This window comes from Meles meles, chromosome 16 (assembly GCF_922984935.1).
Source record: "Meles meles chromosome 16, mMelMel3.1 paternal haplotype, whole genome shotgun sequence".
NCBI lineage: Eukaryota > Metazoa > Chordata > Mammalia > Carnivora > Mustelidae > Meles > Meles meles.
The window spans coordinates 65,223,684-65,239,537 of NC_060081.1; the positions used below are offsets into that span (position 1 = coordinate 65,223,684).

Sequence of the window (15,854 nt, forward strand, 5' to 3'; positions counted from 1 at the left end):
TTGAAAGTTGCCATTCAGTCCCTGCTTGGATGCCCTCAGAGCTGGGGAACTCACCCCCACTGATGCAAGTGCTTGGGTCAGCAGCTGTGTCTTAGCTTCTCCTGTGGTCCCAGTGTAGCAAGCCAGGTATGCTCTCCCTCCACTTCTCTCATCCCCATGTCTCTTTCTATAGGATGTCCCCACTCGTGGGTGTCTGTTCGACCCTGCTTCTCCCTGGCCAGGGCTGCAGCTGGCTGGCCTGCTCAGTCCCCCAGGACTCACCTCTGTCTGCACCAGGTTGACTCTCTGGGCCCGGAGCTCACGCACACAGTTGAAGATGTCCACTACCCCTTCGTTCTCTGCCATGTCGAGCATGGTGTCGATGGCGATGAAGCAGCCGGTCCTCCCGGCTCCAGCACTGGAAAAGAGGACAGTGTCTGTTACGGACCTCGGGTGGGGAGTAGGGAGGGAGAGAGTAGTAGGAGGGAGTAGGGAGGCAGGACCTCCCTGCCTCCACCAACCACTCAGCCCTGCCCCAAGAACCCTGTAGAGGGGCAGCAGGCTGCAGAGGCCAGACACAACAGTCTGAATCCCAGCGCTGCTGTGAGACCCCGAGCAAGTGAATGAACTTAGAGCCTCTGCGTTCTCTTCTGTAAAATGGGAGAGCAATGCTTGCCATGGGGGCTGTTTTATCAGAACATGCTTACTTTTGTTGTCCCCATTTAGCAAGGACTTACTTAATGCTTACAAAGTGCCAGACATTGTTCTAAGTGCTTTTACAAACGTTACCTATTAAATCCCTTGTGAGGGTATTGGGAAGTTTCTCACCCCATTTTACACATGAGAAAAGCGAGGCGCAGAGAGCTGACCTTGCTCAAGGTCACAGAGCTGGCATGCGGTGGAGGTGGGACTTTCACCCCAGCCATCCGGCTCTTGGGTCTGTGCTCTTAGATAAGGTAACAGTCGTAGCACAAAATGCATATGCTTTGGCAACACATCCGCTCGCTCTTTCCCCCTCCAGTGGGTGAAGCTCACCGGTCTATATCGTACAAGGCATGGTGCCTAGCGTGCTGGAGATGCTTAATAAACATGTCTTCCCCACTCCCCCTTTTGTCTTTTTCCCTTTGTCAGCAGGCAGGCTGACAGATGGAAGCAAGGAAGGAGAGATGCGGGAACAGAAGGGAGGAGGTGGGAAGGCAGATCCTCTGAGTGGGCCCAGAGGCAGAGTGAATCCGAGGTCCCACGTGGCAAGCCCCAGGTTTGGCTCTAGGGGCACCTGTTTTCCCAGGAACGTGAGCCAGGAGCAGTCTTCAGCTAGAATAGGTGAGAGCCCCAAGCCCTTGTCTGGTAGACCTACTCTGATTCTGATACATGCTCAATTCTGATCACTGGTGGCTTCCTTTAGGAAGATCTCAGACCAAGTACAAAATAGCAAAAGAACTCCACATGACCCATGGACCACGACCAGCCTTTCCCCGATCTGTGCTGGGTTCCAGGCATGACTCCGAACCAGAGACAAAGAGAACACTGGCCTTAAGTGCACGTAATTTAAGAAGCGAAGGCCAAGTTAGCAAGGAGGCCCATGCTGGCTGTGTTCTCACATCTTGCTTCCCCTAGGGAAACAAGCGATGGGGCAGGACAAGAGCAGGACTGGCTGACCATAAACCCAGCAGGACAGGCCGGCGGGAACCGCCACCCACAATGATCTGGAAAACAAACCCATGGGAAGCAGTCTTGGTTCTTAGTAAAATTTCATGGTTTAAAGTGGTGAAGTTCAACTTGTATTTGTACCTTTCCACACCCCAGGCCAGACCCCCCCAGAAGGGATGCAGCAAGTAAGCCTCAGGGTCTAGGAGGGGGCATAAACAGCCACTCATCTGCCTCTTCCAGAAGGCTCCTCCTCCACCTGTGTTAGGGAAAGCAAACAGCCTGACCTGGTTTTGAATCTTGGATCCACCACCAGTGAACAACCTGCCCGGGGGCCGTAAGCCTCACACATACAACCTGCCTCCCCGTCGGGTTCTCCAGAGGACCTGAGCTGTATTTCAGCCTCACACAGCAGCTGAGCTCATCATACTTGGGGTCAGACCCCTGGAACCCAGTCCTAGCTCAACCACTTACTAGCTGTGTGACTTTGGGTAAATGACTTGACCTTTCTGGCTTTCAATAACAACTACCATGAAACGAGGCTGATAATAATAAATAGACCCACCCTGTAGTGTCGATAGCCCAATACATGTACATTGCACGACATGATGCTGAAAAAGCATGGGTGCATGTAAATTATCCAGCCCTATGCCTACCAACGTTGCAATTTCTCAGTAAACGGTAGCCACTTCTATTCAACGAATATTTATGGAGTGTCCAGTAAGCGCTGGATGCTGGGATTAGGAGTGGGGTTATGAAGATAAGCAGACATGGTTTCCGCTCTGAAGAATTAACAGTCTGGCGGAATGGACCAGTATTAGAGACAGAGAACAGTAGTGTTTTTAAGTGCTTATGAGTTGTCAGGACTTCTCCTAGGCACTGCGTATAGGTCAGCCAGCACGTTGCATCTTCAGAATGGCCCCGGGAGTGGAGACCACTGTGCCAGGTGTGTTAGGCGGATTGGCTCTGGAGGAAAGACAGGGCTGTTGTGCAAGGAGAGGCGGATAAATCATCTCCCTTCCTCCCTTCCCCCTGATCTGGCTGCCCTCTGGGACACCGGACTTGGGGGCTAATATTCTACTGTCCTTGAGCTGTCATGAGCCGTAAAACAGAGGATATACGCAACAGGCTTAGCCCAGGGCTGCTGGTGACTGTGACCTCCCAACCCTCAGTGACCTCATCTGTGAAACGGGGTCTCTAATTCCCACCTGCTCATGTGGGGAGGGTAAACAGATGTCAAGTGACAAGAGGTTGGCCCTGAGATGCCTGCAGTTTGTGGAGTCCCTCCTTGGCTTCACTCATGACCTTGACTGAGATGGACACTGCCAGGGCAGGCCTAAGTTAAGAACACACAGGGTTTGAAAAGGTGGCCTGGGCCCAAGGTCACACTGGAAGAGGGAGGCAGGAGTATGTAGGCCAGCTGGCCTTCAGGTCTGGTCCAATTTTTAATGCCCTTGACATTACACTTCATCTCCATTTAGGAGGACTGGAGGACATCCCAGTCACTCCCCATGTGACTTTCTAGGTCAGAGCTGAAAATACCTCTTCTCCATAACAAGGTAAAGCCTGGTGCTGTCCATTTACTCTCTGTTAAGGACCCTGCAGGCCAGAAATTGATTTTTAAAATAACAGAACTGAAGAGCTGCACGCTTGCACGGAGGCTCCCCTGCTGCTGTGACATGCAGCCGAGGGCGAGCCTCTGGACAAAAGCCTGTCCACTCCCAGCGCTGCTGGCTTACACCTGCATGACCGGAGCAAATGGTCCACCTTCTCGGCATCTTGATGTTCTCATCTGTAGAATGGGTAGGAAACTAGCGCCCACCCCTCCAGGCTGCGTGAGGAGTGTGCAAAGTGTACATGTAACAGACGCTGTCAGTGTGAGCCCACGTCCCCAGGGGGCTTTAATATTTCAGGGTAACAGTGATGATACCCACTGGTACTGTTACTATTACTTTGTTGTTGTTGTTGTTATTATTGTCAGCAGACCCTGAGATCTGGGCTGGGCTTGGGGACAGGCAGGGCAGTCTTAAAGGCAAAGGAGAAAGGCCACTGGAAAGAATGTGTCTCCCTCACTGACAGCAGCACCACGGAAGTAGCATTGTTTGGAGATGGAGCGCAGTGCTTACCTGCAGTGGACCACTATGGGCCCAGCTTCGGGGGGGTTCAGGAACTTGACCTGGCGCACGAAGCCCAGGAGGCCGGTGGCATAGCAGGGGACGCCGTGGTCAGGCCAGCTGGTGAAGTGGAAGAGGCGGAGCTCCCGGATCTCATGGTAGCCTTTCTGAGGAGATAACAGGCCTCTGTTCCTCCAGCTGCCACCCTCATATGCCCGCCCAGCACCCACAGGGAGCACAGCTGCTGCATGGAGGGGCCAGAGCCAGCCTCCCTGCCGTGGGGGAAGACAAGATCCTGCCAGGTGAGCAAGGATTGCCAAAAAGGGTGACTTCTGTGATCTGCTGGATCTGGGAGCCACGGAAATAGATACTGGAAAGGTAGTGGCTTTGCTGCAGGACTTCTCAGAGCCTTCAGTGGGCTGTACACTCTGCATCCCCAAGGGGGCATTATAATACACCCACAGTATTAGTCCTTTTGACAAGGGTGTCATGGGCCTTCTATTCAGCAGAACAGACTCAAAGAAAGGTTGGTCTTAAACACCAAGTTCAAGTCACTTCCAGTGGAACACGAGGCCTTTCAGTGACTGGGGTCTGTGACCCTCCCTATCTTCATGGCTTTCAAGTTTTAAAAAATGTGTCAGACTCCTCTATTCATTAGATTCTTATTTAGAATCATAAGGCAGGGAACAAATAAAAGCAGAGCGTCTCTGACTGATGGGGGTAGTGGAGCCTGGGGCTCTGGTCGCTTCCCCTTCCCCTCCTACCACTCTTCACTAACACCCTGCAGGCTAAGGGCACTTCTCTGCCCAGGCCGTAGTCAGGTGTCACCTCGGGGCCTGTGCTTATGCAGTGCCCTTACCTACTTTCTCCTACCTTGCGATCCCCTGCAGATATGCGGAGAGTAACGAATAGGAAGAGTGTTTGATCATTCTTTCATTAAGGAAGATTCACCGAGGGTTAATCTGTGCCAACCCTTGTGTTAGGCACTGCGAAGGCAGCAATAAAAGCCACAGTCCCCGTCCCTGCAGCGGCTCATGGTCTAGCTGGAGAGGAAGGCTCCTAACTGAATAACCTATTGAAGTGCTTAAAGGAGCATCAGGTAACCCCAGCTGGGGAAGGAGAAATCAGAGAAGGCTTCCTGGAGGAGGTGATGCATGACCTGAGTCTTGAAAGACATTAATAGTGAAAACAGTAGCTAACATTTATTAAGCACAGACTGCAGGCCTATTACTCTTCTGCACATTTCAATGTACTAACTCATTTAATCCTCATACCAGTCCTTATGTTGTCTCTGTTTTGCAGATGAGGAAATCGAGGCTAAGCCAGGTGAAGGAACAAAACGAGGTCACACAACTCGCAAGTTGTAACCCAGTCTGGACCCTGGCTGTTGGACCCCACGGTCTGCACTCCTAGTCACTATGAGACGCTGAGGCCTGAGTGTTGCCCCACTAAAGAGATGGCAGGACTCCCAGGCAGAGAGGCAGCCCAGGTAACGTCACAGGGACAGGACTTAGCACAGCACACGCACAGAATCACAAACAGGGCACCCCCGGGGGGAAGTGGAAGACTGGCAAGGGTGGACAGAGGGACTGTGGGAGGGAGGCTGGGCGGGTGCCTGTTGCTGGCAGGCCCTGCATCCCACACGGGGTCTCGCTGGGGTTCTGGGGAGGTTGCCTGGAAGGGGAAGTACATCATCACCCTTGCATTTTGGGAGGGTTGTGTTGGGGGCTATGCACAGCCTGGAGTGGAGTGGGAATGCTGGAGGGCAGTGCAGGAGGCACTGATGGCACCCTCCCAGATCCCCATTCCTGGGCCAGGACCCCCATCTCTAGCTCCTGAGTCTTGGCTGCAGATGCCCACAGCTCCCCCCTTCTTCAGAGAATTGCTCAGCCAACCAGGAGCCCCTTCCCTTGGGGGTGGGAGTGGGCAGCTGGCATTCAGGGGCTGACAGGACAGCAGAGTGACCAGCTGACTTGGTGAGTCTGCTCAGGACTGAGAGGTTTCCTGGGACATGGGACTTTTCCTACTAAAGCCAGGATGGTCCTGGGGAAAACAGGATGTTGGGTGACCTCAAGACAGGATCAAGTGTGTGGGGGAGCTCCTGCCCCAGAGCTCCCGTGGGACCCAGCTGCCTTAGTTAGGTCTCCAGCTGAGAGCAGGTCCTGGCTTGGCTCCTTCCACTGCCCTGCCCTGCCCCGCCTCCCTTCCTCCCCTTCTCAGAGCTCCTCCTCAAGCTTCAGCAAGCACACCCAAAGCCCTGCCGCAGGCTCAGCTTCCCAGAAACCCAAACTAAAATGGGGTAAGAGTGGAGGCAGAGAGCCCTGTAGGAGGCTGGGGAGGGGGTCCAGGCGGGAGTGAACAAAGGCCCAGATGGAGGTACCGACACAGAAGCTGAAGGAGAAGAAACAGCTTCAGCAACACTCAGGGTTTCATTCCATTCTCCAGGTCAGCTCAGCCTAGGGAAGCCCTTGTTCCAGCCCTTACCACCTCCACTGAGGTCGTGGATCAGGGCTCCTCCCTCCCGGGTGGGACTATGCTCTCTTCAAGGGTGGACACCACTTCCTGTCTACTATTTCGGGGTCCCTGGCTCAGGAACCAATTTTGAGCTAAGGACCTGGGCAGTGTTTGCTGGGCACCTGCCTGTGGTTCTTCGAGGCCTCCCTGCTTAGGTGTGGAGCCCAGGATGGGCTCCCCTGTCCCCACTACTCATCTCACTCCCTGCACTAACTGCATCCATGGCAGATCCTCCTCTAGGGTCTACCTCCCCGGGCCTCTGCTGTAGGAGTGCTGGCTGAGAGTGAATCCCCTTTTCTGGAGAAGTGCCCTCAGCCCACAGGATCTGGCTTGCGCTGCAGGTGACCTCTCAGTGGCTGGTCCACAGCCAGTGGGCAGATAGAAGCAAGGGGGCCACGTCTGGGGTGCAGGTCCTGCTCTGGCAGCCCCTGTGGATCAGGCCTAGGTTAGACTCCGCTGAAGACTCTGTCCTTGCCCAGGTCCTTCCTCTTCTCCCTCCTGTCTCCCTCCCTCTCCTGTAAGTTTCTCTTGAGAGTGGTCCCTGGATACACCATCTGTACCCAAATCCTTGTCTCAGGCTCTGCTTCTAAGGAACCCGACCTAAAGCCACACTGGGGTACCTGTTGTCACGGAGAAGTGCCCTTCGCTCCTGGCTCTTTGACTGAGTCGACAGATGCAGTCCTTTAAGAGCATTAGGCTTGGAGGGGGGGCTGCCAGGAGCAGTGTGCCCTGTATCAGCCATGTGTGCACCTTTGGTCCTGTGTATGTGCCTGCTTTGGTCCCCCCAGGGACTTGTCCGAACCCCAACAGCACAGCTCTCAGAGCAGTGAATCCCCAGTGCTTCTGCATCCCTGGCTCTGTGGTCACATGGTCCATCCGTGTGGATGCTTCCAGAAAATGGCAAGTATAGAGTAGTGGAAGGGGCAGTGAGCTTCAAGTCAGGGGTTGAGGTGGGAATGTGGTTCAGCCAGCTCGCAGCTGGGCAATGTGGGACAAATGACATACATATTCTGTGCCTAATTTTCTTCCCCTATAAGATGGGAGTAATAATAGTACCTCTCTCAAGAGGTTGTTGGATTCAATGACTTTATGTACGCAAAGAACTTAGAAAAGCACCTGCTTTAGTAATTGTTCAATAAGTGTTAGTGATCATCATAATAGGAATTAAATGATAAATCTTATTTGCTATCTTGTTCCTGCTTATCAAGCTTCTGCCAGCCCAGGTTCCTTTCAATACCTAATCCAGCACTTCTCAATCCTGACGTCATGGACATTTGGGGCTAGATAATCCTCTGTTGTTGGGGGCTGGGTGTCTTGTGCATTGTGGGATGTTCATCAGCATCGCTGGCCTCCATCCACGGATGCCAGCAACACCCTTCCTTCCTCAGGTCTGAGAACTAAAAATGTCCCTAGACATTGCCAAGCTTCTCCCGGGGGGACAAAATCACCACCAGTTGAAAACCACAAGCCTGGAACATGTGGAAATCTTCTTTCCCTGTGACTCTGTGTGTTTGTTTCTTTCTGCCTGGCATAGGGTTCCTCCTGCTCTTCCCTCAGCTGACTTTCTCATTCTCCTTTGGCTGCCTAAATGCCCCCTCCTCCAGGAAGCCCTCTCTGACCACCTCATCTTGTCTTCATTTGTGGCAGGTTTCTTCCATTGCTTTTATCATCTTACGGCATTTAGTCCATTTGTTTGCCTGCTGAATTCTGTTTGTCCCTCCTGCTAGAGGGGGGCAGCCTCTGGAACAGGATCCACATCAACTCAATCGCTGATCTGTCCCTGGTGGCAGGCACAGGGTGGGCACAGAGAAGACCCTCACTCAACCAGTGTGTTGAATGAACAAACAAACCAGCTTGCCCAGTAGACAGGCTCCCTGCAGCTGCCGGGAAGCTTACCTTCTGGACGGTGAAGGTGCGTATGACATACTCGGCCAGGGGCTCAGTCTCAATCAGGCTGACTTTAATGTCCCCATAGACCTCCGTGTCATCTGGCCAGTATCGCACACACTTCACCTGCAGGGAAGGACAGAGACAAGGACCGATGAGGGCGTGGCTGAGCGCAAGCAGCGGCCTCGTCCGGCCTTCCTGTTCCGATAAACCCAAGGGCGATTTGGGTGGAATTTCGGTCCAAGGGGCTGTCAGCTCGCCAGGGACTGGCAAACCGCACAGGGCCATGCCCTCTCCCAAAGGAACTGGAGCTGTTAGGAATAATGGTAGTACCTTCTTCCGCAGAGCTCCTTAAAATCTCCAAGTCCATTATCACACTAGGTGAGCAAATCAGTCGAGGTGAGATAGCCAGGTGGTGTTACCCCACTTACAGACAGAAACAAAGCTCGAGGCGGGAGGTCCAGTACCTGGTCCCAGGTCACCGGGCCGGTGTTCTACCTCTGGCTGAGCCCTCTTTCTGCTAGATCAGGTGGGGCCGTGGGGCAGCATCAGCGGAACAGAGATGAGAATCAAAGGTGGGAAGCGGAGGGGGTGGGGAGAGGGCCATTAACATCCAGAGGTGGTGACTGGGGGCTGGAAGGAGAAAGGCTCTCAGCTGGGAGACGGATGCAAGGAGCGGGACCCAAAGGGAAGGGTCTGCACAAAGGCTCCCTGCCCGGGCGGTGGGTGCAGATGCCAGCGACAAGCCAGTCCCACACTGGACTCTAGGTCACACTCCGCGGGAGGAAAAAGAGATCACTGTTTTCCCCTAAAAAGAACAAAAGCATTACCATTCCGGGGGACGCCGCGCGGCCTACAGTGGCATTTCCCACAGTGTGTTCCGCTGGGTGCTAATAGGTGTTAGGTAAAAAAAAAAAACAAAAACAAAAACAAGAAACAAACAAAAAAAAACAAACAAAAAAAAGGTTTTGTGGTCAAATGAGTTTGGGAAATGCTGGATTATACAAAGTTAAACAGGCCGCTCTGCTACAAGACTCCTCAGCTTGTTGAACGTGCTAACGCTAATGTGGTTTCGACTCTCCGAGAGGGGCAAAGAGTGCACAGCATTTCCCAAACGTATTTAACCATGGAACCCTCTTCTCACTAGGCATCCTGCAGACTAGCATCCCATGGAACCCACTTAGGGAAACGCTGGTATAGCGCAACAGGCTTGGCAGGCAAATGAATGCATTGCTTGGTTCTAACAGCTGGCAGCTTCCAAAAAGTGTTGAAATCTCTCCGAGGCTCAACTGAACTATTCGTACGGGCAGCTAACGCTCACTCACAGCTCGCTGCATCCCACACCGCTTGCTGAGTGTTCTACGAATTCCTTCCGTGTATTATTTTAATCACTTATCACTACGACCTTTACAGATATGATTATCACCCTGTTCTACGGATGAGGAAGCAGAAGCATTGGGAGGCTAAGAAAATTGTCCAGGGTCGGGGAGGGATGGAGCCATGATGCAAAGCCAGGCCCCCAGGATAATTACCAGAAACATGGTCCCGTGCAATTGTCAGAGTCAAAATGAAAAAATGCACAGGGAGCGTCAGGCACAGTAGTTCCTCCTGGCAGGACTTCCGTCAAGAGGCTGCTCCCCTGTTCCCTCCCCAGATCCAAATTAGATTTGTGATCTGTCCATCGAGGGAATCTGTCTCCAAGACGGGACATTTTATAGAACAGGGTGGAATTTGCTTCTGAATTGTTAAATCCTATCCTGGCCTCTTTGTCTGTGGTAGCTGCTCTCCGGGTCTGGGTCCTTGGGGAGCAGTGGTGAGTGGAGGGGCTATGATACTAGCAGGAGAGTTAAGAGTCAGAGATCATGGCTGGGCTCCGGCTAGAGGACTAAGGGGTAGGTGCTCCAGCCCCTCTGGGCCTGTTTCCTCATCTGTAAAGCTGGGGATGGGATGAAGTGAGAGTGGGCTCAAGGATAAAGTCTCTCCTGGCCCCAGAACACTTTGAGGCCACGAGATGTTCACAGCCCTCTCCTGATTATGAAGACAGCCCAGATTCTCTCTCCCATGATCTTGGAGGCCAGGACTCTTTATTTTAATGGGTTATCTGGTCCTTTGCCAAAACAAAAACTTACCTGGCCCCTCTCCGGTTAGTCCTATGGTAAGTAGAGAAGCCCTCTTTCTTCTAGTGTTGTGCACCCTGCCTTTCAACCCAACAGCCCACCCACCCACATTCCGCAGTTTACCAAGTGAGCAAAAGCAAGCCGGGCATAGCAGTCCCATCTCCAAGCCCTAGGATTAGCTAAGGACAACAGAGGAGAGAGTCGAGATAGAGCAGAGCAGGAGACCAAGGCCTGAACCCTGAGGACTATAAAGGATTTAGAGGTAAGGGAGCAAAAGGTCGGATCTCGGAGAGATTGAGTTCAATGAGAAGAAAGAAGTGGTGGTTGAATTCGTCAACATGAAGGATGCTGGTGATACTGACCGTCTCACTATGGGTGGGATGGAGAGGGGAGAAGAGAACGGGAGTGGAGAAACGGAGCCTGTGTGTGTCTTCAAAGTCTGGCAGAAAAGCAGGGACAAGAGAATCCTTTTTGTTTGCCTGCTTTGTATTTTCAGGGGGAAGGTACTCAGGATGTTTTGTATGTTCAGGGGAATAATCCAGCAATGAGAGAAAGAGTGACTTTTTGAGGGAGAGGGGAAATGAGAACATCTTGCATAGAATCTGGGATTCAAGGCACTGGGATTGCCTTTGAAAGGGCAAGAGTCACTTCTTCCGTTGTAGGAGGCTGAGCCTTTAGAAACAGCAGAGTCTACCATTTGGGTCAACAAAAATGGCCCTTTTTTATGGTTCACCCTGATAACAGAGGGGAAGAATGAGAAGATGGTCAGAGATGCAAGTAGGATTGTGGCTTTGTGGTGTGAAGATGAGCGTTCATGTCTGATGGCTTTCATTTCCCCAAAGGGTATGAGATGACGTCATCAACCGAGCGAGGGTGGAGAAAAGGGTGACTTGGAAGGAAAGGCCGTATTCCCCGAATGGGAAGCAGGGGTGAGGATTTCTCCCACGCGGGTGGTTGTGAGTGAAGTGTTGAGCAGGGGCACATGCCATAAGGCACAGCACAGAGAGATGCTCAGGAGGACAAGGCCAGCAACCTCTGTCCAGGTGACTGCGGGAGGGGCTTACCCTGCCCACTTCCACAAGGTTCGTGACCATGACGATGCTGGCTGAGTTCTCCTGCCAGATCATTCTCCAAAAGTCCTTGACAGTCTCCTGCATCGGACCTGAGGACAGAGAAGGCGACAGGGTCAAAGACCACAAGTGCAAGGAGGCAGCCAGGAGGCTGTCCCTCCTGGTTGGTCCGTCCAGGCTCTGCATAGGCAAGCGAGAGCGAGGACAGATGATCCCCGCTGGGACACCCGAGTCACTGAGACTGGGGCTGGAGTAGGAAAGCAAAGCGGCATTCCCAACGAGTATGGTCTGCAGCACCCATGGAAATACGCACAGCCTTTCCTCTTCCCTCCTCTGTCCTGCTCAGGGGCTGTCCCCCAGCCCCACTTGCCCCCATCCATCACCTTATAGGGACTATATTATGGGTTAATAATATAGCTTAAGGGAGTTTTCATAAAAACTGGGCTCTAGGACCTCAATGAGAGTCAGGGAGGAAATTGGAGTTTCAGGGGGCAGGCAGGAGGACAGGAAGCTGCCAGGAGCTGGATGCTCACAGTGCAAACAGTACAGGCCTGATTTTGAGCTTGACAAACACAGGGAGCATTCCCCGGAGCCCCAACAGCAGGGAGGGAAAAGAAATGGACAAGGAGAGGGAGAGAGGATCTGAGAGTCCAACACAGTTTCCTTGGAAATTTCTCTTTCAATGTCTTGGGCCTTCATCGCTTTTACAATTACAAAAGAAATACATGTATTTGAAACAAAAATCTCAATAGCGTTTTCCTGTGTATGTGTGTATGTGTGTGTGTGTGTATATATATGTACATGTGTATGTATTTATACATATGCATTTGCTATAATAAATACATTATTATATGCATTATTATATGCATTTTGCATGCTCTTAAAAATTCTTACCAAGCATGGTACATGTTCACTGCATAATTGTCTATAATATGGAAGTATCCTACTTTATCTTAAACAAGCTACCAACTGTTGGGCATTGAAGACTTTTCACTTTTTTCCTATTGCAGATAACACTGTGACGAGTATCTCTGTATATGTGACTGCCCACCTATCTGATGATCCGCAGGATTTCTTCCCCAAAGGGCTTGGGAGGTAGGATCATTTTGAAGCCTCTGATAATGTACTGTCAGAGTTGTTTTCCAGAACGGCTGAGTACTTCTCTCTTCTAGGCGCACGATCGTTCAGGAGATCAGGCACCATCAGCTTTAGCTCCAGATGGTGGATCCCTGGGGCACATGCCTGAGGCTGAGGCTTCGGGTCTGCCCTGCCTGTGACCATTTCCCAGCTGTACCTCCTTCATCTCTTACACATATCTCTCCACCTAGAGCTGAATTCGTCACCTCTTTCCTTCCCAAACAAATGGATGCTCCTAGACACCCCTGGAGGCTCTCCAGCCCTACACCCGTGTGACTTCTTTGCTGGCAGCAGCCCATTCCTCTCTTCCAGTGAAGGGCAAGGACAGCTTTGAGGGAAAGGAGGGCACTTACCCTGCGTTGCAATGTAGTGCCGAGGTCGATGGTATCCCTGGATGACAGGAGAGAAGCAGAGTGAAGGGCCTCCAGTCAAAGCTCGCAGACACCACAATATTAATAGCTATGCTTTCCAAGACATGCTTTCCTCACAGGCAAAAATGAAAAGAGCATCAGACACTTCCCAGAGAAGTGGCGAAGATGAAATTAGGTAACGCATGGAAAACTCTTATTAAAATCAATGAGTTCACCATTGTAATAGTTACTTGGGAGGGGCCCATACAGGCTTGCCGTGGAAGCAAAACTGGGTGGCCGTTACCTATGCCCATGCACCCAGAAAGGTAGAGAAGGAATTTTGGGGTTCCTGTGGGATACAAACCATCAAAAAGTCTCTCCTGGGTCCTAACTGTGTGCAGAACACTGTGTGAGTCACTGTAGGGCCCTTGACAGAAGAAAACCATTGCATCATTGGCCCCTTGCATTAGTAATGATTAGGGGAAAAAATTTGGGAAGAATGCCACAGTGCCTCTCTGTGTCACATAATGGGGCTTGGAATTGGAAGTCCCACTCATCGGGGTGGGAGGGGGGCATGCAGGTGTGACCTAGAGGATGATAAAGCCACTTTCTGGTTCAGAGACCAGTTTCTGATATGTCTGTGTATTTCAGTGCCCCAGGAGGCCCTGCCACGCCCTGGTGTGGGGCTCCTCTGTGCTCCATCACCCTCATCACTGGGGAAGAAGAGCCTTCTCTTTTGCCTGGGTATGATGACTCCTGGGGGATGCTCTTTCTAGTTCCAGAGAGGAATTATACCGTACTGGGTAGAGGTCACGTTTTAGACAAAGATTTCCATTCAGTACCTAGTTAGTATTTATGGAATGAACACATGAGCGAGTGAATGAATGGACGGATGGATGCGTTTTCAAACTACAGATGCCAGTAAGGGATCCTGCTGGCGGAGAGGTCATGGACGGCCCAGAAATCCACTTTGCTTTATGGTTAACCATCTCAGGAGGAAACCAGCCCAAACGGTTGACGAATCCCTAGTTTTGTCTGCATTGTTGGTGATCAGTCTTTCCATCCTGTTGGGGGCGGGGGAGGGGGGAATGAGCTGCCTCAAGGCCCTCTCACTCAGGAAATGAGCCAGAATCACCATCTGTGTGGTTTATGGTAAAACAGATGTGGCATCTTTCAAGTCCCGGATCCACTTTCTGATTCAAAGACGCATTTTTGAACCCCTGGCATATTTCTCCAGCTCAGTCTTCCCCTTGCCCCATAAATATTGAGTAGCTACCTTCTAACTGTTGGGAATACTCTAGAGATGCCTGAGTTCACTGTCAGCACCAACCCAGGGCCAGTGGCGTGGCCAGAACCGGTGGATTAACCACAGTCCTCAGGAATCAACAGCCCCATCTAAACTCCTGGTGTGATAACTTCTTAGAGAAGTCATCAGCTTCTTGAGGACAAACACTGCCTCCTCTCAGTTTAAAAAAAAAATGTCTATAGGGACTTGCACAGTGTGAGACTCAGAGCAAATGTCCAATAAACAAGTGGCTGCGAGCACAGCTAAATTAGGTACCGCTGGAGGGGGTCACGTGCACACACTCTGGACCTGGTGGCCTCGGTTCGCATCCCGGCTCTGACTCTTGTTTTGCGGCTAACACCTAACCTCCTTGTGTCTCCATTGATCTTTTACACTCAAATGGGGGTTCTTAGACTTACACTGTAGCATTGCTAATAAGATTACATGGCAGTCACTATGCCCCAGGCACTATAGTCCAAGATTTAGCATATATGACTTTATCTTGTTATTTACTTTATTGGTCATCTGGCAAACATTCATGGGGTGCTTACCATGACTAAGCGTCTGTGTTGACCGCTGGGTGATGGTGAGATCGGGAGCCCGTCCCTCCTCACTGCTCTGCCTCTAATGGAAAATTGAGCCCCTCTCTGAGACATGAGAGGTAGGAAGGGAGGTGAGAGGGACCAGAGCTCTTTGTTCCTTCAAGAAAGATGGATAGGGGTTCCGAGGCTTACAGGAAGAATTAGACTCCAGGGGTTTTCTTGATTAGGTTTGGGAACAGAAGATAGTCCCCTAGAGTGTGGAAGGGTGTGGTTTCTCAAGCCTACCCTCTTCCGCCACCGGCATCATCAACTCCTACTTGCGGTCCTTGTCCTTCCTGACCTGAGCCGCAGCTTGCCGGCCTCCCTGCCTCCAGGCTGGTCCCACTGCCCGTCTGCTTCCGACCAGAGTGAACTCACCAGTGCATATCGGATTCTGGTATTTCCCTACCAAACAGCCTGCAGTAGCCCCCCACTGTCTGTGCAATCATGTCCAAATGTCCTACCTCAGGACTCATCATCTGTCTCTAGCCTCACTGGCAATTGTCACTGTCCATGCCCTCCCATGAGCCCCATGTCCCTGTTTCCCTGCATGGCACCTCAAATGAGCCTTCCTCCCCGAGCAGTCCTGCAGGCTTCCACGTGTGCCCAACCAACACACAGAGCACATGAGCGGCAATACGGCTTTTGTCCTCTTACTCCTTTGGGCGGTGGAGCCTACGCTCAGAGCTGGGAGCAGTCTTCAGCAAAGGCCGGTGGGCGGCATGTCTGCATCGGCGGGTCTCAGAGGTGACACTGGGACACTCTTAATGGTGTTCCTGTCTCCTCTCTCCTGCAGCATGCCCGGTTCCTACCACTCTTGCCCTGGCTCACGGGCTGTCCTGCTCTTCTTGGGACACAGGAGTCATGTTTCCATGCAAAGGCCTTCACACAGGGCATTCCCTGGGCCGGCCGTGTCTGGCCCCGGTGAGCTGGGCAGTTTGCTCTCTCCCTGCTCCCGGGCATCTGCTCGGCTGTCAACCACTTCACAGAGAGCCCCCCTGCCGACCACCCTGTTGGCCCCTTTCACATTTCTCTGGTTTCCTTTTTTTCAGGGCACTTATCACCCAAGGGTAGGATGTTCCTTGGTTGTGGACATGTTCGTTGTCTGTCTCCCCAGCACAGCGAGCGCACCAGCAAGACAGGGCTGTGTCCCCAGCACCCACAAGTCGGCCT

General features: G+C 52.0%; 1 protein-coding gene across 13 annotated transcripts in view; it reads right to left on the bottom strand.

The window, feature by feature from the left end:
- PTPRT (protein tyrosine phosphatase receptor type T) overlaps positions 1–15,854 on the bottom strand; it is a 1,093,025-nt gene that overhangs the window by 44,683 nt on the left and 1,032,488 nt on the right. For 7 of the 13 annotated variants that reach the window (XM_045981314.1, XM_045981313.1, XM_045981310.1 and 4 more), the window contains 6 exons: positions 12,819–12,855; positions 11,323–11,420; positions 8,972–9,031; positions 8,151–8,267; positions 3,753–3,907; positions 262–397 (listed from right to left, as the gene is read on the bottom strand). In XM_045981314.1, the coding sequence (XP_045837270.1) occupies positions 262–397; positions 3,753–3,907; positions 8,151–8,267; positions 8,972–9,031; positions 11,323–11,420; positions 12,819–12,855 (603 nt within the window). The remainder of the gene's footprint in view (positions 1–261; positions 398–3,752; positions 3,908–8,150; positions 8,268–8,971; positions 9,032–11,322; positions 11,421–12,818; positions 12,856–15,854) is intronic. The other 6 variants (XM_045981319.1, XM_045981318.1, XM_045981317.1 and 3 more) reach the window with 1 other exon arrangement.